At 43.1% G+C, this 24,069-nt stretch overlaps 1 protein-coding gene across 6 annotated transcripts in view; it reads right to left on the bottom strand.

Annotated features, from left to right (window-relative positions):
• The window catches only part of RGL1 (ral guanine nucleotide dissociation stimulator like 1), a gene marked incomplete at both ends in the record, with an annotated part of 156,192 nt that overhangs the window by 29,576 nt on the left and 102,547 nt on the right, over positions 1–24,069 (bottom strand). For all 6 annotated transcript variants that reach the window (XM_084249330.1, XM_084249332.1, XM_084249334.1 and 3 more), the window contains 5 exons: positions 856–940; positions 4,688–4,791; positions 8,156–8,371; positions 9,777–9,901; positions 14,356–14,540. In XM_084249330.1, coding sequence (XP_084105456.1) covers positions 856–940; positions 4,688–4,791; positions 8,156–8,371; positions 9,777–9,901; positions 14,356–14,540 — 715 coding nt within the window. The remainder of the gene's footprint in view (positions 1–855; positions 941–4,687; positions 4,792–8,155; positions 8,372–9,776; positions 9,902–14,355; positions 14,541–24,069) is intronic.

Below are 24,069 nucleotides of genomic sequence, written 5' to 3'. Positions count from 1 at the left end.
CAAATGGTCAGAAGAAATAGTTTTATGCCTAAGTGATAAAAACTCTTAATTATAATTATTTATTACTCTTAATTATAATTAAGACCACCTCCAAGGTATATGAGTCAGACTGTGTTACTTATCACTCTAAGATATGGCTGTCAACAAGATGAGGCTGATAACATGGACTTCATAGACTGGTTGTGAGGATAGTAGCTGGCCTATGTTAGTTCTGCGCCTATGATCCTTCATGGCCTGATGTTGGTCTCTCTATTTGACTGCCTTTTTGTTTTGTGTCTCCATCCACCAACTAGAAAGGGAGCACTTGAAAACCATCTCCACGTTAGACATCTTCATATTCTCAGAAGTAGGTCCATGCTTTACAAATGTTAGGCCTTCAGCACAAGTCTGGAGGAGTCAAAGGACCCAGAAGTGCCTTTACCTGGTCTGGTAGTCGGAAGTCAGAGCTCAGTTGATAGCCAATAAACACTGCTGACTGACAGATTGTGCAACTATGTCCAAATAAAGGATGTGGGATTGCAGGCTTGGACTCTGTGGCTCTAGAAGATGTTTTGCTGAGAAGGAATATTCCAGGCCCTCTCACCCACCTGACTGCCAGCACTTGGTATTTGCAGAGCAGTTTGTTAAAGAGGTACACACACGAATGGTAGTTTCACAATCCGGTTATATAACAGTGAAATTAAGGAGCTGGACTTCAAATTTTCTCAATCCCAAACTTCTAAGATTAAAGCAAAAGAAATGTACAAATTTGCCTCCCCCTTACTTTAGGCTTTCTCATGGGACTGAAGGAACTTAAGGACTCCAGAGCTTCCCGGAGTGCCACCCAAACCTTCACCAGTGACCCCAAAGCCTCACCTTCATCAGTAGTTCCCGACTGGTCAAATGGTTATTGTGGTCTGAGAAGATATCAGAAAGTTCTTCAAACATCAGCATTCGGTCCCTGTAAGAAGAATTGAGGAAATATTCACCAGGGCAGAGTTAGTAAAAGCCCCACAACTTTGACCCAGCTGTGCTTGGTACCCATGGCCTTTATTAAGCCACAGAGGGACAGAGCTGCTCTCGGGCTGGTGGGCGACACGCACAGAGGAAGCCAAGGACAGATTTTTACATAGGTGGCTTTTTTTTTTTTTTGGTTCTCATTATTTTATTTTATTTTTTTTTAAATAATAAATTTTATTTTTATATTCCCCATACAATTGCAGCCCCCCATTCTGACCCCAATCCCTCCCTTCCCATCCCCCACCCCCCAAAAAATGTCTCTGTTTCATAGTTTTTTGTTGATTTTGATTTTCACTTTCTTATAGGTGGCTTTTTTTTAATCAAGGTGCACATGGTCACCTGTGTGAAATGAGGAGTATTTTCCAACCATGCACTTTATAATTGTGGAAAAGGATTGTCAGATTGGGGCATTAAGTCATTCCATTGGGACATGCCCACGTTAGCAAGTTAAAAAAGAAAAAGAATTTATCTTAGTGACACGCACACAGTCCACAGCCCCCACAAGGTCATCTGGCCAGTCCCCCAGCTTAGAGATGAGGCTGGCAGGTCAGGGATTGCCCACACTTCTGCTAAGAATTACGGATAGCTGAAATTACAGAACCCACATTTCCTGGCTCCCAGGCCAGGGTTCTTACTTTTGGAGTTGGCATGGAAATGGAACGAGCGTGGTTTCTGGGGTGAGAAGGAGTGGGCTCAAATCCCAACTTGGCCTCCCACTCCCCGTGTGATGTGGGACAACCTGTTTGACTTTCCTGATCTTCAAATATCTCCCTCTGCCCTTCTTGAAGATAGATTTTTTTTAATTTTATTTTTAAAAGAATTATTCCTTTATTGTAAGATTTTTATTTCATTTATTTAGCATAGAAGAACTGGGATGTAGGTCAGAGGTGCAGGGGTGAAATACACTGCTGAGGGGATCAGCGGGCGAGACAGGAGAGGTCTGCTGCGCCATGTGGGTTAGCTCCCTGGCCAGGAATCGAACTCAGGCAGGCGCAGAGGGCTTTGTGATGGTAGTGCTGAGCCTTAACCCCTGGGCCACCAAGGAGGCCCCTTTTTAATTTTTAAATTTTTATTTTGGGGTTCCATTTTTTACACTTCTCCATGTGCACGTGACCAAAAAATAATACACAGGCAAAATACAGTAGGAATAAATCTTGAGCTACGTGAAAGGATTTAGCGGTGACCAGAGGGAACAGAGAGGAGGGAGGAGGAGATGGGGAAGGGAAGCAGAAGGGGTACTGGTTCAGTGAGCTTCAATTTCCTTATCTGTACAATGAAATACTAACAGCCCCCCAGAAGGACTGCTGTGAACCTTGGTAGGACCACGTAATGTGAAAGCACCTACTGTTGGCCCACACCCTCACAATTCTATTAGTCTCCATGGGCCGTGTACTTTTCTCCACATACCCCTCCCTGGTGGCTGGGCAAACAATTCTGAAGGCAAAGAAGTAAGCAGGTCAACAGCATTATATCCGCAACACTTCTATTTTCACAAGAAAGCCATTATTAAGCACTGACGTGTTTTATAATGAGTGCCATATTACTCTTACAATAAAGAGAACCATTCAAGCTATTTATATTTTGGAAAAAAATAACTAAGAACCTAATTACATGTAGGCCTAAGTGAAAAGAAATAAATAGCTGTCTTCTCTGGCCACTGAAAGTTATTAACTTGAAGGGCTGTATGGACACTGATAACCAAGTAAGATATTGTAACCCCGTCCCTCGATACAAGGGAAAATACATAAAGCTGATATGGAAGCATCCCCTCTTAAGGAACTGTGACACTTCCAGGGTGTCCCTGCTAAGACACAAACCAGCCAACTAGGAAATAAAGCAGAGACCCACGTTGTACAGAATGTAGCTTACAGGTCTGTTTTACGGTTTTGCTATTTTTTTAATCATTAAAGCAGCCAGCTGGAAGAATGGGCCTTCTCATCCAGTAACCAAGGAGATGAAAACACAAGCCCACTGATTTTTTTCACTTGTGTTTTACCCTCAAAATTGCTGGGGAAGAAATCTTTGGCTGGCTAAGTGACCTGGTGTTGTGTTCTATTTATCACCCATTAAGAGAAACAGGATTCCCTTTCACTGCAATCAGAGACACCTGCCATCCCACATGGCTGCCTTTTGCCACCAGACTATCCCTTTGCTGACTATCCCTTGTGCTGTTGACAGCACAATTGGGGAGTAGTGATAAGGGGAAGAAGGGGCTGGGGTGTGGAGGATGATGTTCCCATTGCATTTTACCAGGGTCTCTCAGCTAATGATTTCATGTGACGTAACTGCCATAAGATGTATATGAGAGGAAAATCAATCAACTCATCCCTCTTTCATAGCACAGAGTCACCTTGATGATTCAAACAAATGAGGATCAGGAGAAAGGATCCTTAAAAAAGAATGGCAATCAAGAAAGTGACACTGAACTTGGAAAAGCCTATCTGCCAATGGATAAGTGTATTGTAAAGAGAGCATGAGCTTTGGAGTCCATGTGGCTGTGGCTTCTTCTATAGCTCTTTAACATCAGCTACAAAAAGCATCTGCTTAGACATTTTCTCTTTATCTATCAAGGAATTAAGTAAGAAATAATTTGACTTCCCCAAGAAGACTTTCCTCTTCTTGAGAATCTGAGCTCATCAGTAAGCTCGAGTACAGTGGCATTCATTTTGCAGCATAAGTTTACAAAAAAAACTGGTTCACCAACCTAGGTCCCATGTAAGTTGAATAGTGTGAGTCCCTTTGGGCATAATTATGGTGAGTGAACTAACGAAACTGAGGGCTAGACCTTCTACTCTAAGGACGGACTCACCCATTTCACAAGGATGGGTCTGCTCAGGGAGCCAGCTGGGTCTCTCCTGATGAAAAGGGGCTATCTGATTCTAACACATACGGTAGATTGTAAATAGTTTACACTTCTTCCTGATACAGACTCGCTTCTTGATTTAGTCAACGCTTAGATGGATTTTTTTAAAGTAGCTGGCCTTGGAAGCCATGACCCATTCCCCAGCCTTTAAATCTACACTGATGTGAGACCAGAACTTCCCCTCACCACCTTCTGCTTCTTTTGCAAAAAGTTCTCTGGTCTGTAAGTGAAGTTCTGGTACTGGGGAGAGGCCATCAGTGAAATAAGAAGGACATTAAATTGTTCATTGTTCCAAAGGTTACACCCAGGAAAATAATATAGGTTGTGGCTAGTTAATAATTTTCAGTGGGACCAAGGAAGGAACAATCAGAGTTTTTTAATATCACTAAGATAGATTTCCACATGCTGAAGTAGGAATAAACTAATATGGATTCCTTGAACAGCAAGAACTAATGTCCTATCTCCATACATTATCCCTCACATATTGAAGACTTAGGGCTTTGGAACATGGCTGAAAAATAACCAGAAGTAATGATAAATGGTTGTAAGTTCATCGCTTCACAACCTTATCCCTCAAAACCCAGAGCTCAGCACATCCTTCCAATCAGCCCCAGAGAATGAGCCTGATTTCTACAGCAGCAACTAACCTCGAAATTCATTCATGATGATGTGTGAGATGCACCCTGTACCTGCCTGCAACACACAGAGGCTTCAGAGCTGTTTCTTCAGTTATATAACACGAGCTTTGAAGGTGAGGACCGAAACTATTTATGCGGCAACTAATCACCCAGCCAAAGAGAGGTGAGTAGACACTTGGGAACTTACTTTGGGACAGCAGCCCAAGTCTTTTTTAAGCGATAGATGGAATTGGACTGCAGCGCCGAAACGATGGCCCTCAAGGAGGAAAAGTTCTTCAGGATTCTACATTCCTGTATGGGGAGTGATTAAAACATAAAAGGCATTTAAATATCAATAATACAGTGAGTTGGTGGTTTCCTGTTTTAGAGGTATCACAGCTGCTATGAATTCTTACCACTAAATAGGCAGCTGTATAAATACTGAACATCAAAAAGTGGCTCCTCACTCCCACCCCAGTCACCGAAACGCTTTATAGATTTTGGCACCGTGTGCTTGTTTTTCTCCCTTTAATATATTTTTTGCGTCGTTGTTACAGTTTTATAGTTTCCAGCTTTCCTAGTAAAAACATGCATGAAGGTGAGTCTGTAGAACTATGTTAGAGAAAGCAAACTTTCTTCTGCTAAAAGCACACAAATACCCTAAAAATACACGTCAAAGATCCCTGTATCCTTTAGACCCACAGAGTGAACTGGGTAGCAGTCACTGTGGGGTCAGATGGTATCCAACATCCCATGACCAGCTCTGGTCCAGTGAGGTGTATGTAACTTGGCAATAAAAATTCACCACGAGTTGAACTCTGCCTTTTATGCTCTTAGCCAAGAGGGAATATTTTTATGCACATTCATTCGGTTTCAGATTGGCTTGTGCCACAATTATAAATATTCAGAAACACCTAGGCGCTTCAGTGTTTCCAAAATAACTTGGGCTTTTAAAATCAGACTCATTTTGGCAGCATTTTAAAACAAAATAGAAAGAGGACAGGAAACATTCTGGGATTTTCTGGGTAAGGAGACAGGCTCCCTGATCGCCACACATAAGCTGCCATGGAGCATCCTATGGCACCAGCACTGCGAGAGGGTCCTGTTTCTGGCTGAAGGGGAAGGTGGCAACAGGGGGAAAGGGACTCATATCAAAGGGCTGCTTCATGTGCAGGCATGTGAGAGTGTCGAACATTCACTGCTCACGACTGACAACACCATGTGTGCGTAGGTCTGGCTTAGAGCAGAAAGAACATCTGGGGCAAGAGGGCTTGCAGTGGTTGGGCATAAATGCACACTGCTTAAATGATCACTGCAGGAAGCAATGATTCTCCTGAATTCGAAGGAAAAATAGCTTCTCGAACTCAGCATGCCAAAATCTGGTTCCTCCAACCAACCCCCAAACATGGTCTTGAGAGTAAAAGCTTAAAAAGGACTTCATAAAAGTCATGCTTACTCGTACACATTGCAATGCCCTCCCTTTATTTATAAAGAAAAAAGAGAAAAACAGAGAGAGGGAGCTCTGAATTATAGTCTGGAAATCAAAGCCATGAGAGTATGGTTCAACAAAGGTTCAGAATCCCAACGTTATGTTCTAAAAATCAGGAAACTTGCAATAAATAAAGGACCTTAGGCACAGATATTTCATGCAAATTGTAATAAACATATGGAACACATTATTCAGAATGAGGCTTAAGCTAAGGGTTTCAAGGAGTACAAAACGCATCTGGCCCCATTTCTAGAAAAGGAAGAATCTTTTAGAAGAAGCAATGCACAAATTAAAAAGTATCAGTGAGGCCAGTCCAAATAAATATAGTCATATTAGGTCAGAAATATTTTCTGCATGTAAAGTTATTATCATTTTTCAAACATCCTCTCAGTAGAAACTGACTGTGATTAATGCAGGAAAAGAAAAATAAATCTTGGCAGGAAACCACTTGTGAATTTCATTATTTTATTAAGTTACCCTACACAATTTCAAGGGAAACAATATGCTCAATATTAGGAAACTACATCACTAAGAGTAAGAGCCTTTGGCTTACAAGCACGTACTATGGGGCTTGGAATGTACTTTTAAATTATTCAACTTGTATTTCTTATTATCACATAAATGCACAATCTATCTTTAATTTGGACCAGTCATTGTTTGAGCCACACTATCATACCAGATGCTATATTCTTGTTATAGATTTTTCTAAGTAGTTGAATGGGCTAAGGGTAAATAGGTCATTTTTCTTTCGAGACATGTTGAGAATTGTAAATGCTATGGTATTTATGGGGGGAAAAAAAACCCTTTTTCCTTATCATTCTAAGACAGAGAATTCCATGCTCTGTCACACTTTATCAGAACTCCGTTTGTAGCTCTTACTTGCTGAGAAATAAGCTCAATTCAGAATAGGAGAAATGTTAAGTTGCAAAAACTTTTTTTCATATATAAAATGTCTGGAATAATAGACCACCTAAAAACTCAAAAATACCCTGTTTTTTAATCAAAGACAACAAAAGAAAAAGCAAAGGAAAATAAGAGATTACAAAAGTTTGGGCATTGTGCCCTATAAATTTGAGCTTAGTGAAAATAATGTCTAATGTGACAGAAAGCAAAATGTGTATATCCAAGGGTTGGCCCAGAACAGAAACTAATAAGGTATTTACCTAATGATTTTAAAATTGTTAATTATAGTTACACAGTTTTGCTGATGTAATTTTTCTGCCTAGAAAACAAAATCTTCCCCAATCTTCAAATACCAAAAATTCCTAGTAATCAAACTTCAAATGCCACCCCTTCCATGAAGCCTTCCTTGATCTCCCCAGTCAGAAGGGATCTCTCTTGCCTCCACCTTTGCAGCATTTATCTACACGAGGCTCTACTTCTCTTACACTAAGATGACCCCAATATACCTTAGCTTCAAATGAGAGGCTTTTTGTAGGACCAAATCAATTGTGTCCATCCTACCTCCCAAAGTGTAACAGTGTAGCTTAAGGCTTTTAGGCGCTTACAATGTTTGAAGACCAGTGACTAAATCCTTTTCACCTTTTTCAATCAGAAGTGAGGGTTATGCTGGTAAGTGAGGGCCACAGGCTTGTTAGTAGGTGGCCTGAGAGAGTAGTAAGTGACACTCAAAAATGCCACTTGGGTCTTAATAAACTCCTCCCCTCTGACTTTGGATATAAAGTCTCCAAAAAAGCCCCAGATTCATGCAAAATCTGGGTATCTTGGTCCTGTAGAAAAGAGTCAGGATTCTGAGGAAGCACTAGCTCTTCGTATCTGTGGAGGACACAGGGCCTCCAGGAGCTGGACGTGGGAGCACCGGATCACTCTGGGTTGTAGAGAAATCTGACACTCTGTCAGTTTGTCTTCACTGGACAAACAGAGAACCTTACCCAGCCTGTGGACAAAGGCAAAAGTGGATACAATGCATCCCTTTGAGATGCAGCAGCAGGGCCCATGGAACTGAAAGAAGTGAGCAAGGTACCAATTTTCTTTTTACAGAGGAAAAAGAAACAAGTTCCCAAGTTAAGAAAGACAAATGTTCCCCTTACCTTGGAAGAACAACAACAAAAACTCTATGGGCACTCATTGATGGTCTTTTAGCTGCCGTATAAGTCATTTAAAGACAGTGATGGAGCAGTCTCCAAGATAGAGGACGCACAAAGAATATTTTAAAAAGACAATTACGTGAGCAATGTTAATCCACTTCTCAATGATTCTGGCTCTCTGCTGAGTCTTGAGCTCCTTGCCCCCCAGGATGGTGCTGACCACACATTTGGTGAGAGCATTAAACTGAGAGATGGTGGCTCGGATAGTGGGGGCCAAGTGTTTGTTTTCCTTCTTATCCCTCCGGGACCAAATGCAGCCCAGGCAGTGGTGAGGCACGACTTTCTTGAATAGTTGCTAGAAGAAAAGAGGAATTGACTCTGAGGACAGCACAGACATTTCCTAAGGCAAAGCAGTTCTTGGATCTTCTGAAAATTAGTATTTTCAGAAATACCAATAGGACAGACAACCCCTTTCTACTTGATTGGCCCCCAAGTGCCTGTGTTGATAGACAGCACAATCAATATATTTACGGATCAGAAACACCCCCCCCCCAGTTGTTCTAAGTCTGCTCAGTTGGACAAATGGAACACAACGACCAAAACTGAAATCACCAAAAAACATTTTGACTTCCTGCCTTACAAAGAAAGTTAGGGAAAAAAATCTACACTATTAATCAAAAAAGATTATTTTGACCTTGACTTGTTAACCAAGGCACGTTCTGGGTCTCTGGCTAGTGAATTATCCTATAATGTGCTTGGGTACTCAGTGACCCCTGAAAAGTGATTCACAGAGATAACTATCTCTGTGATGTCATGCAACATTTATCAACATCAATAGTTCACATTATTTAAGATGAAGAAAACAAGAAGCATATAAAAGGAAAAGCTTTTCAGTAGCACCCAGTAACAGGAAGGAAAAGGGACATGACATAAAGCCTGGCTTCCAGGTCATTGTTTAAGTCATAACTGATGAAGTTTTCCATCTTTCTCTTATGCTCACAGTTGTGGAAGAGCCGCCATGAATTTGTTGCACAAATCAGAAGCTCATTTGCACAGCAGTGCAATGCAAGCTGTGGAAGGATTTTTATAAAAGAGAGAACACCAGGGTTGACTTTATAATGGACTCTGATTTACTTCTGATAGTCCATTGCATGTTCCTTCGATCGAAATTTTCTCCAAAGTGGGAAGCAGAGACAGTGGTCATTCACAATAGTTAAATAAACAGGCCTTTACTCAACTGCTATCTCCCAGCTAACACTGAGCTCTGAAATGTGACTGACGTAATCAAGTATGTATAGCCAACAAAAATATTCAAACTTCAAAAGTACAGGAAACGCACACAGAAATGGGCTCCCAGATCTAGTCACAAGTGGGCTCAGTGAATTTATTTTCTCCTAACTTATACTTTGACCCCTTTACAGTCCTCCAAATAAACAGTTCAGATCTTGAAATATTTATGAGTCTAGAGGGAGAAAAATACTCATGGAACAGGGTAGATTTTGTTTCACTGGGATTAGAATACTTATTTCACTCTGTATATTGAGTGCCAAGTGAAAAGCACCTTCACCCAGAATTGCAGGAAGAGCTTAGGCCTAAATTATTCAGAAGATTGATCCAAGTCTCATCTTCACCCTATAGCACAGCCTTTCTCAAGGCTCAGGAAGAGTCGAGTCACATTGCCCTGGCTGCCCTCCCCACCACCAGCACTGTTGCTCCCCACATTTAAGTGGGAGCAGCCAAGGCACAAAGCCAAACCCTACCGCGTCCATGTAGGTCAGCTGTTCTGCCACGAGGTCTTCGGCAAAGCACGTGAATTCTGCAGCCCCTCCACCCTCCAGTTCCTCTTCCTCTTCCAGGCTGAAGGATAGGGTGTTGGGAAGCCCATCTGTTCACAGATAGAAAAAAAAAATGAGTAATTTAGTGCCACTGTAGATGACTTTGTTTGCAGAGTTTTGTTTAGGAAGAAAGAAGCTAATCCTTCAGAAAATCCAGAAGAAGAAAAGAGCAATACAAATAAAACAGCACAACCAATCTGAGTGAAGTGCAGGTCTGCCCAGTCTCTGCTCGTTCTTAGATTCTTTATTAAGTTCCACAGCTCATGTTGTCACTGACAAACCCCTGGTTCCTAGGCCAAGGACAGAGCCATTTAGGCAAACTTCAGAGAGGCAAATGTGGCCTTCCATTCAGAGGGTTACCTTTATATTGAGCTCCCCAAAACATCCATCAGCTCAAGGACTAGTCCACCTAGCTCCTTAACCCTATCTATGCAATTCTTTTTATTTTTAAAGATTTATTTATTTATGCATACAAGAACTGGGGCATAAGCCATAGGTGTGTGGGGGTGGGGGTAAAAGGATTCACCAGAGAGAATGGAGAGCATAACAGGCAGATCCACTGAAATACACTGCTGAGGGTAACAGCAGGCGAGGCAGGAGAGGTCTGCTGTTGCCATGTGGGTTGCTTCCTGGCTGGGGATAGAACTCATGCTGCAGTGGCTGGTGATAGCTTGATAGTGCTGTCTTTAACCCTGTGCCACCAGGGAGGCCCTATCTATGCAATTCTTAATCACTGGCCCATTTATAACCAGAACTCTTGAAGGACTGGGGGTGAAGGCCTGGCTTTGGGGAGTACATCAACATTTGAGGAGTATATCAAAATTGTAAAATTTTCAAAAAGTCTTCAGGGCGACTCCCTGGTAGCACAGGCGGTTGAGCACAGAGTTGTGAGGCTGTCCGCAGCCTCTGCAGTACCAGTTTGATCCCCGCCGGCCTCAGAGCAACCCACATGGCGAGCAGACCTCTCCTGTCTCGCCCGCTACTCCCCTCTGCAGTGTATTTCGTCAGTCTGCCTGTTCTGTTCCCCGCTCTGTCTCTGGTGGATCCTCTCACCCTTCCATGCATCTGGACTGTACCCCGGCTCTTGTATAAATAAAAATAAATCTTAAAAAAAAGTCCTTGGAATTCTCAAAATATTGGAGCAGCTTTTATTGTAGCTTCCACCTAAAGTTAAGTGCATTGAAGCAGTAGAAAAGCCTTGAGCTAAATTCACTTGAGCTAATCAAAGTAAAAATCATCATGCAGCAAATGACATAGGGCGTAGACTGCAGAAGTAAGAACAGAATCAGTACAACCACTACGGCCTCAAATCCAAAGCTGAAAAGCTCAGCACATGGATGAGTCTTCATTCTAGAAGACTGGAACTGGTTGAAGTGAAACTTGAATCTCCAGCCTCCCATCTCTGGCACCTGCCCCCAATTTCTAGATTGGTTTCCAAGCTCCTTCCCTCTTGCCTGTCAAAACTGCTGTCAAGAAGGGAATCTAGTTGCATTATGGGTTATATCTTAGCAGAAATTCAAATCGATGGGCTACTCTTTCCCCAAAATGTTTACATTGGAAGTCTTTTCTTTCTTTCTTTGTAGAATGAAAATAATTTTAGTCATCTTGGATCAGGTTGGGGTGACTGTTTCTTAGTTTTCTAGGGGAAAGGGACTACTAAGAGTGGACCCCGGCATCACTTCTGCTATCAGGAACCACATGGGTGCTCATCAACTCTGGTGATAGGTATGTGGTTAAAGGCTGCCTCCCTCAACCCAGAGCTGAAGGGAACTGGGGTCGAGTTATAACTGGGGAAAGTAGGAGGCACTGCTTGCACGTAGAGTCTGGGGCACAAACAGGCAGGTGCTCTAGGAAGCTAAAACCCCATACTTTCCTTCCACTCAACACTGCTGCTCTCATTCAGTGGAGGGATGTGATTTTGAAATCCCAAAGAAAGGTTCAGCCTGGAGCTTCCCTGGTGGTGCAAGGGGTTAAGTCTCAACACTATCAATCTATCACCAGCCACTGCAGCACGACTTCGATCCCTGGCAAGGGAGCTACCCACATGGCGCAGCAGACCTCTCCTATCTCTCTTGCTGCTCCCCCCAGCAGTGTTTTTCAGTAGATCTGCCTGTTGTGCTCCTCAATCTGTCTCTGGTGAATCGTTTCCCCCGCACCTCTGGCCTACACCCCAGTTCTTGTATGCATAAATAAATAAAAATTAAAATCTTTTTTTAATCTTTATTCATTTATTTATTTATTTTTAAAGATTTATCTATCTATCCATACAAGCACTGTGGCACAGTGAGAAGTGCAGGAGGGTGAGAGAACCCACCAGAGCCAGAGGGGAGAGCAGAGCAAGCAGACCAACGAAATACACTGCTGAGGGGAGCAGTGGGCGTGGCAGGAGAGGTCTGCGCGCCATGTGGGACCCTCGCCCAGCAGCCGGGGGATCGAACCCACGCTGCAGAGGCTATGGGCAGTCTCGCAACCCAGCGCTCAACTGCTGCGCCACCGGGAAGGCCTCAAAATTAAAATCTTTAAAAAAAAAAAAAAGGATCAGGGCCTCCCCTGGTGGTGCAGCGGTTGAGCGCTGGGCTGCAAAGTTGCCCACAGCCTCTGCAGTGCCGGTTCTATACCCATCCGCTGGCGAGGGTCCCACATGGCGCGCAGACCTCTCCTGCCATGCCCACTGCTCCCCTCAGCAGTGTATTTTGTCAATCTGTCTGCTCTGCTCCCCGCTCTGGCTCTGGTGAATTCTCTCACCCTCCCTCGCTTCTGACTGTATCCAGTGCTTGTATAAATAAATAAATAAATAAATCTTTAAAAAAAAAAAAAGGGATCAGCATGACCTGTAGGCTCTGACCCATTGTGCTAGCTACTCTGTAAATCTACCCCAAATGTTCTTCAGTGAGGGGCTGACCCACCTCAGTCAAGGAGCACCTGGGGTAAGGGGTTCAGTCTTCTCATTTATTCAACATTAACAGTGGACACTGCATGGTCCTTTCTCTCTGGGGCTAGTCCATCTCTTTGCAGATTCTGCTTCTGACTCTCTTTCACAGGTAAGCAAGTGAAAACTTGAAGCCAACTTTTACTTTCATAAAACAGGTAGGAGAGCTTGTTGCTTTTACTAGCAGGAAATTGTGCAAAATAAGCCCAAGGAACCAAACTCCTAAAAAATCTTTTTCATTAATGATTCCGGTACTTAATAGTTTAGCGTGTTGTTGATTAAAAATTTTCAAACTTAGAAAAATTCCCTTCGTGGGTATGGCCTAAAATCCTTTCCAAAGTCAGGCATTCTGTCTCCTCTGCCTCTGCCTGCCAAATGCTCTCTGCCTTCCAGTCCTGGGCTGGAAACAATGACTGACTGGTCCCACCGGTTCCCCAATTAGGCCTGGAGCCAGGGGCAGCCCCGGTGGGGAAAGCTAGGCTCCAACGCAGCATTTTCCACTCCTGCACAAAGGCTGGCGGGGAGGCCCTGAAGGGAGCTGAGGTCCGGCAGCTGGAGGAGTGCCCCTGGTATTCAAACATTCCCGGCAGATGAAGTCATCTAAGATACAGAGTACTTGGCAGGCAGCTTCCAGTGATGCAAATGCATTTTCCCCTTGCTGGCCCCCCATGCACAAAAACCTCCACAGGTACTGTTTGGAATTTAAGGTTATTTTCTTTGGTGCTGATTTGGCTGTCCTTACCGGTGTTGAGGAACCATTTCCTTTCCCTCACTGAGGAAGCCAGGCATCACTTCAGGGAAATGCCTGTCAGGAGCTCCAAGTGGGTCAGCCGCCATGGCAACCACCAGCAGCGCAGCAGCCATGAGGGGAAAGGACATCAGCCTGTCCTAACCTCTTTCTGACTGAGAGTTCCAAGCAGCCCACGACCTGCTGGGGCGGCCCTTCCTTTGTCCTTGAAAAGAGGTAGTTGATTCCTCAAATAGGAAAAAACATCCACAGAAACCTCCCTTGATGAGACCCAATAGGGCCCCTAAATGGTGGATCTCTGCCCTGGCAGGGGACAAATGAAGGCAAGGTTTTCTATGCTGAAGGAAAAATACCTCTCCCCAGCTTTTGCAAGGGCAGGGGCAGAACTGGATTAAATTCTTTGCCTGCTAGAGGCGGGCGGCTGTGTGCAATGGGTTTCCATGTGACAGGAGCCATCAGTTAGGTGATAAGGAGCAAGCTCAGGTTCAGCAGGGTACATGCCAACAAGGGCAAGTAAGAGGTCACCAAGGACATCACCGTCTTCAGGGTGTTAGCAGAAGCCCTAGGAAATCACTTCTCTGAGCCACAGTTTCCTCACATATAAAATGAGGGTGGTCTTGAAAATCCCATTCTTTGTTCTAAAACTCTGATTAGCACTTCCCTAGCCTTGAGAATTTTACGACTACCATCAACTCCTCAGCAGCTTCCCTTCTGAGGAAAACAGAAACCTCCTAACTCATCGCCAGAGCACAGGGTGACCGTTTCTTCAATATGGAGCCCACAGAAGCAGAATCAAGCCTTCGGCCTGGCATTGAGTGAGTACTCACTGTCGGTGTCCACTTCTTGTTTGTGAAACTGCTCAAGAAGATTGTGTGCTCTTCTTTCCGGGTCAGAGCCTGGCATTGTCCGTTTGAGATAATCCAGCAGTTTCTGTAAGCAGGGGAAATTCGGGGGCTCCCGGAAGTCCTCGGCGCACTGGTCAAGCCAGGCCCTCAGGATGGAGGCGATCGCACTGGGGAGAGAAATGGAAAGTCACTGTATCCACTCCCTGGGGCCACGAAACTGAGCCCTGGGCATAGGCCATCCCCGGCAAGCCCCCCAAACTTGAGCAGCTGGTCAACAGATAATTCATATACATGTTTCTGGAAATGTTCATGAGTTAAACAGTTTGAAAACCAACTGACTATTGGGGAACAGGGAAAAGACTGATAAGTCTAAAAAAAAAGAAAGGATCACAAACATTTGAAAAGCCTGTGCAAGGAGAAAAAGACTTGCAGAAGAAGGCATCTTCAACGCTATCTGTGCACAGCAAGATGATGAATTTCCAATTCTGGATTCACTCAAATCAGAGACCACAAAACCTATGGCATTGACATTTTAGGAAATCACTGAGTGACAATGAGGCCAGAAATCCATGTGGTGAATAGAAGCATCTAGGTCTGTAGGTTTGGGAAAGACAAATGTGTAAGTTTAATTTTACAAAGATCATCAGGGTTTCAGCATAAGCACCAAAAATGTCCTCACTAAATTATCCTTTTGCTTCTCAAAATACAAGAGAGGGTATACTTTAAGTGGGAGAAATAGTGTGAGTAGGACTTTGAAAGGTAAAGGAGAAAAACTTGGGAAGCAAAGCCATCGTGAAGACAAAGTCCTCTGACTGCTCTGAGGGGCCCAGCAGTGCGAGCTGAGTGAGAGAAAGGGGACTGTGTGTGCAGCTCCCTCCAGACATGATTAGCGACAAGAGCATGGCTGCCTCTCGGTAGAAAGAGGCTGTCACAGAAACAACCTGCTGACTGAAAATAAGGATAGAAATATTAAGTGCTAATAACCTGCGCTTCATACCCAAAGACTCTATAGACACCCTTGAGTCAGGCAAACGCTGGTCTGTGCCCATAGAGACCAGCTGCACCCATAGCCTCAGTGTATTCGTTAATAATGGCTGGCGAAGGTGATAAGGCCTATGATGAACCAATGCAGGTTCTATTGACAGAGACATGATATCTCATTTTCACTAAAGACCTAGCTGATGAACATTTTTCAGCTGAAAAATTTTTTTTCACAAATTTAAAGATTATCTAGTCATACTTTGAAGTATTTATTTAGTTAGCTGTAAAGAGACTAAAAGCTATCATTATCCATACATATGAAACTGCAGGCTGGACTCTCACAGGTGTGTCTACATTTCACAGGTTCTGATTTTATAACAGGAAGCTGGACTGAGATCAAGGTATAAGTACAGCAAATGCCAACTTAACACTTAACTTTTGGAATCAAAGTACAAGCAGAGGGAAAATTAATTTTGTCAGCTGTTTTCACTGCTGTGGATGTCACTGTTTCATTGATGTGGACATGAACGCACATGGAGATGTAATGCTGACATGTCTACACTGGGGAAGAGGACATAAAACCATCAAATAAAACTTGAAATTTAAAACCATCAGAATCATTACACTCCTCTAAGTCATTAGTGCAGGTGAAATTAAAAAATAAACAAAAGGTTCCTTCCCTTCCAGGAAAGTAGAGGAAATTCATCTGAACTCTAGGATTGGTTGAAAACATGAGTAAAATGAAATTAATGGGCTTATGTCAGTGAACCCTCAATATTCAGTTCACTTGTCACCTCATCTGATATGCATGAGTGTTTATGTCCCCCCAAGACTCAAATGTTGAAACCCAAACTCCCCAAAATCAATGAACTTCTATTTTTTGAGGCCCTTCACAGCATTCATTATTTCTCCTTTCTTCACCAAAGCCAAATGCCATGCATTGAAGAAGAAAATGATGACCTGGCATTCTAATATTTAGTTCTAATCAGGAATAGGACTTTTTCTATGACCAATTTCCCTTCTCTCCTGACCAGCATGTGGAGCAGTATGGCAGGCATCCCAGCGGGAGAGAGCTGGCACAGGAGGAGCTGGCGATCTCACACACCAGGGTGAAGGGTTTCATGCTCTCAAAAGAAGGGTGAGTTAATTTAATCAGCACTAGGACTCGCTTACTATTTCAGCAAGAGAAAACTCTGCCAGTGACACTGATGGAAAAACAGATATGGAGGGATGGGTAATTCGATTAAACAATAAAAATATTTAAAAATTGGTGGCCTCAGGCCACCAACAACCTAGAGACCCTAAAGTCTCCTCAGGGTTTCATGACTGCAAAACCCCGGTGGCAATCCAAATGGCAGGTAAAAGACAGATGCTAAAAGACACTAATATATCATTTAATGCTTTAACCCTCATAATTGTTCATTTTAAAATTCTAAAACTGATTATTGCAAAAAAATTACATATGTTTATAAATGGACACAACACATTATCTGTTCCCCCTTCATTCTATTTAAAAAAATTTTTTTTAAATTTTGAAGGACAGGTTTATTAGGAAAAGGAGGGAGAAAAAGAGAGGCACCTTCGTATTCACAGGTGGGCAGGAAAGCTCATTCTAATTTCATTCCCATGACCTTCTAGTAATAATTCGGGGTATATCCTTCCATACTTTTCTCTAGATATGTACGCATATTGAAACAGCATATAAATCCACACGAACCTTTCCCCTCTGAGAGTATGTTATAGACAACTCTCCACTCACCACTTCTAGATAATCCTTACTATTTCTCAGGGTTACTGACTGTCCCATTGCTTGAACCTGCCATAATTAATACAGACATTCTTATATTATGAAGCAGGTATGTAAATTATTTTCAGATTCTCATGATTACAGACAATTGCAAAATATACCTCCTTGTTCTATCTGTGTGTTTGTGTATTTCCAGAGAACTCACATAACTCCCTTCCATGCAAAAAGGCAGCCTCAGAAGATCTATTGGAAGGTTCTGTAGAGGGACCTTAGTCCAGATTGGACTTATCTTCAAATGCACATTTGTGGTTTTGCTTTTAAGATTTATTTATTCATGCATACAAGAACCAGAGTACAGGCCAGATGCGCAGGGGGGTGAGAGGATTCACCAGAGACAGAGCGGGGAACAGAACAGGCAGACTGACCAAAACACACTGCTGAGGGGAGCAGCGGGAGAGACAGGAGAGGTCTGCTGCGCCATGTGGGATTCTTGCAGCCAGCCGGGATCGAACCCACGCTACAGAGGCTGCGGACAGCTTCACAGTGCTGTGCTCAACCGCCTGTGCCACCAGAGGAGCCCCCATTTGTGGTTTTTAACTGGCTCTGGAGATCCACTCATTTTGCCCTTGTTGACAGTGCCCTTCCTGCAGATTAGCCTAAGAAGCTTTGAGAGTTCACTGCAAACCCAGGGCCTGAATTAGCTACAAAAAGCATTTTCACACAAAAGAGGAATGAAGTGGGAGGTGGAGGAAGAAAGAGAAGAAGGGAAAGAAATACACCAACAGTACAATAAAACACCAGGCTGACCACTGCCCTCCTGTCAGCAGAGTGCTTGGCCTGCCAGGGTGGGCAGCTTTCTGGAAAGACCTGGAACATAGACATTGCTCACCACAGCCTATGTCTGCTGGTCCTAGGAAGAAACGTGGCATTCTTGATAGACTAATGAAGCAGATCAAATGTGAAATTTTGAAGATTTCCAAAAGGAAAGCGGTATCACAAAATCATGATGGAGACAAAAGGGTTCCTGGTTCATGACTTTTCCACTCTAGCCTTCCTGGCCTCTTCTAAGATCTAACTCACATACTAGCCAGAGCCGGGGAGGATATGAAGAACTTGCATACTGAGGGGAAATCTGGTTTAAAGTCACAGATTTACAGGAGAGGTGTGACTGTTAAACTGGAGAAGGTACTTTGCTCTGCACACAGAACACAGACTAGGAGGCTGGAGAAGAAAATCCTGCTTCCCCATCCACTCTGCAACCTGTCAACTAAGGGAGCTGAGTGGGTCACTTCATTCCACTGACCCCTATCTAGACAAGAGATATAAGAATACCTGCTTTCCTCGACCTGACAGCAATTGGCTGTGATTTCATGGGGCACAAAGTTCATAAGAATTTGGCAAAACATTTGCAAAAAGACATAACTGTTAGCAGTCTTGAAACTGCTTGCCTTAAGTCACAAAAGGAAGGGCTCGAAAAAGGGTAAGAAGGTTCAGTGAAAATCAATCAGCATGCAAGGAAATCAAATCAAAGAATCTGCCACCTGTCCTAGAGAGAATGACACAGAATAGAAACGTAGCTGCAGCACCTGGGGACCCACGTCTGCGGAAGGAAGACAGTCACTGTGGACAGTTACCACATGTGCACACTCACACACCTGCACACTCACACACACACATGCTTGCATGCACATATGCACACATGCATGCACATGCAGCAGCACACACACCCACTCCCTAGGCATCACCCTTAGGACGGATCAGTTCAATTCAAGGACATAGGATTATAATACAAACTGAAAGTCATGCCTCTTGAATGACTCGTGAAGACTGAAGAAGTAATTTCCAAATGGAAAGACTAAGACTTGGACATAATCTAAACTCAGTACAGAGAAAAGTCAGCACATGACTCAGACCCCAAGTAATCTTGGGTGGGTTACAGAACATTACTCAGTGCCAGGGGAGGTGCCTATCTGAGAGAGCATACTGGGTGGGTGGCCAGGTGCAGGACCCAAACCTGAGGGCAGAAGGGACAACCAGAATTGCTTTTCCTACTGCAAGCCCTCCTGGCCTGTGCACAACCTTGCTGCCAGTGAGCCTTTTCTAAACCACGGCAATGGCCTATGGGGGGAGGGAAGGCGTGCTTAGGCACCAGTGTGTAGAAATGACTAATGTAGATCCTCAGACTTTTCCTTCAAAGAAAACACACCCATGTGGGCAGAATTAATTCACAAATGGAACTAGCATTTATTGAGTGCCCTTCATTTTCCATTTTCACAAAAGCTAATTGCTTATGTGAAGGATGTTATAAGCCGGGCATCTAGGGACCCCTAGGGGCTCACCTTCAGAGAGCTAATGCAGCTTCAAGGTGAGCCTCCCTGAGGAAATAAAATGTGAAAGCTGAGATCAAAAGGGTAAGAAGGGGTTAGCAGGGTGAAGACTCTGGGGTAAGAGCATAAGCAAAGGTCCTGAGGTGAGAGAACAAAACACTTTTAAGGGACACAAAGAAGGAAAGGAGGGGAAGAATGGAAACTGGTGAGATTTTTTAGGCAAGGAGCAGTTATACTCAACAGCACCTGGTAGAAGATATAAGACAGATGCCTTCCTCACTTGAGAGGTACAAGGAGACAGGACAAAACTTCTAGACATTTCACAGAGCTTCAGGCATGCAATGCAGAGCAAGGGGGCTGAGGAGAGCATTTAGCTGCTGTTAGGCACAAACCACAGATTTTTAATGCATCCAGAGATTGTAGGTAAATGCATTAAATCTTATTAAAATCCCATAGGCAGTAAAATACTCCAGAATTGGTAAAGTGTTTAATAAAAAATATTCTAGGCATGAAGTCATCTCTTCCACATTATGAAACCTCCAAGAAACAGGATTACCATGGCAAAAAGAATAACTCTGTCCATTTAAAACACTTTCCTCTCCCCAGAAATCGATTTGAGATAATAACGCATTGTTACTTAATCATCTGCAGAAGATAAGACATTTTCAAAATTTTCAAAAAGCAGCAGAATTTTTTGGGATAGTCTCCAAGAACAGGCTCTCTGCCTAATGCACATGAGAAAAGGTAAGAAAATCAGTGTAGGGGTTGCCAAGCCTGAGGACAGGAGCCAGAGCATGCTGACCTTCGGGTAAAAAACACAAAGTCACCCTTGACACTGGCCTCAAGTCAGACCTTCCACACCTTGTTCTCCTAGTCACAGGCGAGTTCTTCTGTGTGAGGTTTGCCAGACAGCAACAGCCTCTGAGACCTCCGGCTAGGTGATTTTCCTAGTGAACGTGAACAAAGGAAGGACCAGAGACCCTCCCCCCCCACACACTTTTTTTTCCTGAAATGGATGGAAACAATTATCTGGACTTGTCAAGGTCATCTTGCCATGCTTTCTTGTACTTTCCATTGCATTTTTTAGTACTAGTCGTGAGCGGGGATTGGAAGGCGGGAAGGGAAAGTGAAAGAAAGAGGAATTAAAAGAGGCTCAGGGAAATAAAGTCAGAGTTCCAAATAAGCACAGGTAGGTAGATGCAGGGAAGTCAAGTGCGGGACCATGAGGTCATTAGAGAAGAGAAGCTCCAAAGCACGGAGAAGGAAGAAAAAGTTGTGACAGGAAGGCCACAGAGAAGTATCAAGTAAATATGTGTGGGGAAAGGCCAAGAAAAGGTGATGAGCCTCAAACTAGCTACCCCAAAGTCAAGGGTGTTGGCACACCTGTCCTTCCTCCCTAAAATACATGCACAGGCCCTGGCATCTGAAGGCAAATTTGCAGAAGTTGCAGGGGATTACTGTACACACACTTAACCCCTATCACCAAACCTGACTCAGGGCGCCAGCAACTGCTCCCCATGAGGAAAAACATAAGAGGTCTCCCAGATGTCTGCTTTTTACGTGTAGCATAGCTGATGTGGCTAAATGTGGTCTCTAGACTTAGACCAAGTCCAGTTTTGTGGTTTATTTGCTGTCACTTAAGTTCTTCATGCTTCGACTTCCTAATCTGTGAATTGTATAACAATAGAGCCCTTTTATGGGTGTTGTGAGGTCTAAAAGAGATAATACAAGTAAATATTTTGTCCCTAGGACAAAGGGAGTACTCAAAAAGTACTTGCCATTTTTATCATTTTAAAAAGAAGAACTGAAGTCTATAAGACTGAAGACTAAAGACCAAGGAAATGTATACACATAAGCACTGCACTCCACTTGGTAAAGTTGTTTCCCACAAGGCATACGAGTTAGGGATTTGGATGTTGCTATACATGTAACTGACATTGAACAAGAAAGTGGATGGCAGGTGGTAGGAGCCAGTTTCCTCACTGTTGGGGAGGGAATTTACAAATAAGCAAGTGGGGAAGGTGAGAAGGATTTGAGTTGGAGGCATCAGTAAGAACTCATGTCTGACACAATAGATGCATGTGGTTAGACCGGGAAATATTTACAGATATGTGTATATTCGCAGATTAGTATACACATGCATTTTCTAGTCCTGTCAGCTGAGAGGACCTAATGGAAATGACCCCCCCCCCAGTAGAAATGAGCACACAGAGCTCCAGAGATCGGTTTCTAATACACGTCTCCAATACAAGAACCAGATATTTTTGAATAAATGGCTGATTCAAGGGTAGGGGAAAATAGGAGCACCACAAAATGAAGAAGGGTTCAAACAAGCAAGCAAACAAGCCCCTAATAATATTGTTATAACATAGAGATTCAGAAGTCAACTAAAAGAATTCCTGATGACTAATGCTGAGCAGCTAAGGAAATGAAGTAGCACTGTATTAAAACCCAAAGTATAACATAAATATTCATACATCCACACTGATATAAATAAATGACTATGTTAATACATGGGGAGACAAATCTCTCACGTAGAAGCTTTCCAAATACAGTAGGTAGATACTTCACTGTAAATGAGGGAAGTGTGGGCTGGACACAGTAAATTCCTTCCAAACATGCACTATGGTAGAGAAAAGGGAAACAGATATTTTCCATAAAGAAATATAAAAAAAAAATACTGTTTCATCCAGTCATATATCACATCGATTATACGTATTCTTAACATCAAGTGATGAGAACAGCATCTTATCTCTGTGATATTCCTCTAAAACCTCATAAACTTCAGTTGAACTGTGAGAAAAACATCAGCCAAATTATGAAAAATTTCCACTAAAGGGGCATCCTGGTCAGTATATGTCCCCAAAGCTGTGAAGGTCACAAGGTAAATCCAACAGACTATTGTGGCCAAGAGGAGCCCAGGAAGACTGGACATTATGGAAGAGAAAATGGACATTAAGGAAATGAGAATCAACTGTGGACTTGAGTTAATAATGTACCAATAGTGGTTCACTAATTTTAATGAATGTTCTATGAGATATTAGCAACAGGGAGCCATGTGAGGAAGAGACAGGGGACACTTTGTGCTATTTGCTGAATTTTATATAAATCTAAACTATCATAAAAAATAAAATCTTAATAAAAAATGCATAAGTACTTAAGGGGAATATTTTCACTTTCACAGGGAAAGAAGTAGAAGCCAGTGTAGAGGTTAAGGTCTGGGTCAATCCCAGCTCTTTTATTTATTCCCTGTATGATTGTGGACTTGTTCTTTAACCTCTCTCTGTCCCAGATTCCTCATCTGTAAAATTGGAGTCATAATACATGGAGTTATTACAAAAGGATATACAGTCCTTAATACAGGGTCTACTCCTACAAAGCAGTCAGCGAATTCTAATGATTATTATGACACAAGGCCATTGCCACTCACCAGAATTATTTTTCAGGGACCTCAACTCATTACTCTCCAGTCCTTCCCAACCTGAGAAGGGAGTTTTCATGTTATAAATAGGTCTCTAATGAAAAATTTGCTGAGGTCTTTAAGGGCTTTTATCATGATGATAATGTTCCCCTGGTAATGACAGATGCCACAAGCCACCAGGAACAGGAAGCAGGCGCTCGGACTGATGGACAGACTTCCTTCTTCTTCCTTACACCCTTCAACCTCTCCCCTTCCCCAGGAAACAAGTCTAACTTCCACATTTCTAGCAGCTGTTTGGGGACATTGCTCAGGGTGTCTACTCCATGATAAAGCTATACAGCTAAATATAACAACATAGATTCAAAGAAATAACCCCAACTGTAAGATTTTAGAATGCTAGCAAGTGAAGGGAAAAGATCAGTCACAATGGTGATACCATCACCTAGATCTTCACACACTCCAAATGTGGGGGCACTCACAGCACCTGAGACCCCAAAATGGCAGGCCCAAGAGCACAATGGAGAGGAGCCCAAGGCCATTGGAGTCTGTGAGATCTGAGTTAACTACCAGGCCTTCCTCAAACCGCTGCTTGGTTTTAGTCTATGTGTGTAACTTCTCTGAAGCATTGGTTGCCACACCTATAAAATGAGGACACTGTCTCACAATATATCTGTGATAGAAAAAGACACAGAGGTGCCGCAGAATGCTTGGCACAGGTAAGCATACTTCACACCACAGACGCAGCGCTTGGTTGGTGCTGCAGGCGGGGTCCTCATTTTCATCCTGGACGAGGCTGCCAGGTAAATGGAGTATGAGAGTCTGGTTGGAGAGTAGGGTTGGGAAATCTGTTTGCTGTTCTCTGACATGTAGAAAACCGATGCGATACTTAGGTGAACAATTTGTCTTCTTTCCAAACCACTGACTATTGATATTGCTTCACCCCTCCTTAATTATTAGAAAATTTCTGCTTGGTTGCTTTCCACACTCTTCCATTAAATTTTGATTCAAGATGTCAATGACTTGTACAACTACAGTTCCTATTTTTCTGTGTCCAGTCTGGATTTTTTTTTTTAAGATTTATTTATTTATACAAGAACTGGGGTACAGGCCAGAGGCACGGGAGGGTGAAAGAATTCACCAGAGACAGAGCGGGGAACAGAACAGATGGACCTAAAACACTGCAGAGGGGAGCAGCGGGTGAGACAGGAGAGGTCTGCTGT

This window comes from Talpa europaea, assembly GCF_964194135.1.
Source record: "Talpa europaea genome assembly, chromosome: 12".
Lineage (NCBI taxonomy): Eukaryota > Metazoa > Chordata > Mammalia > Eulipotyphla > Talpidae > Talpa > Talpa europaea.
The sequence above is the reverse complement of the archived record's forward strand: the minus strand, read 5'-3'. Positions and strand labels throughout refer to the sequence as shown.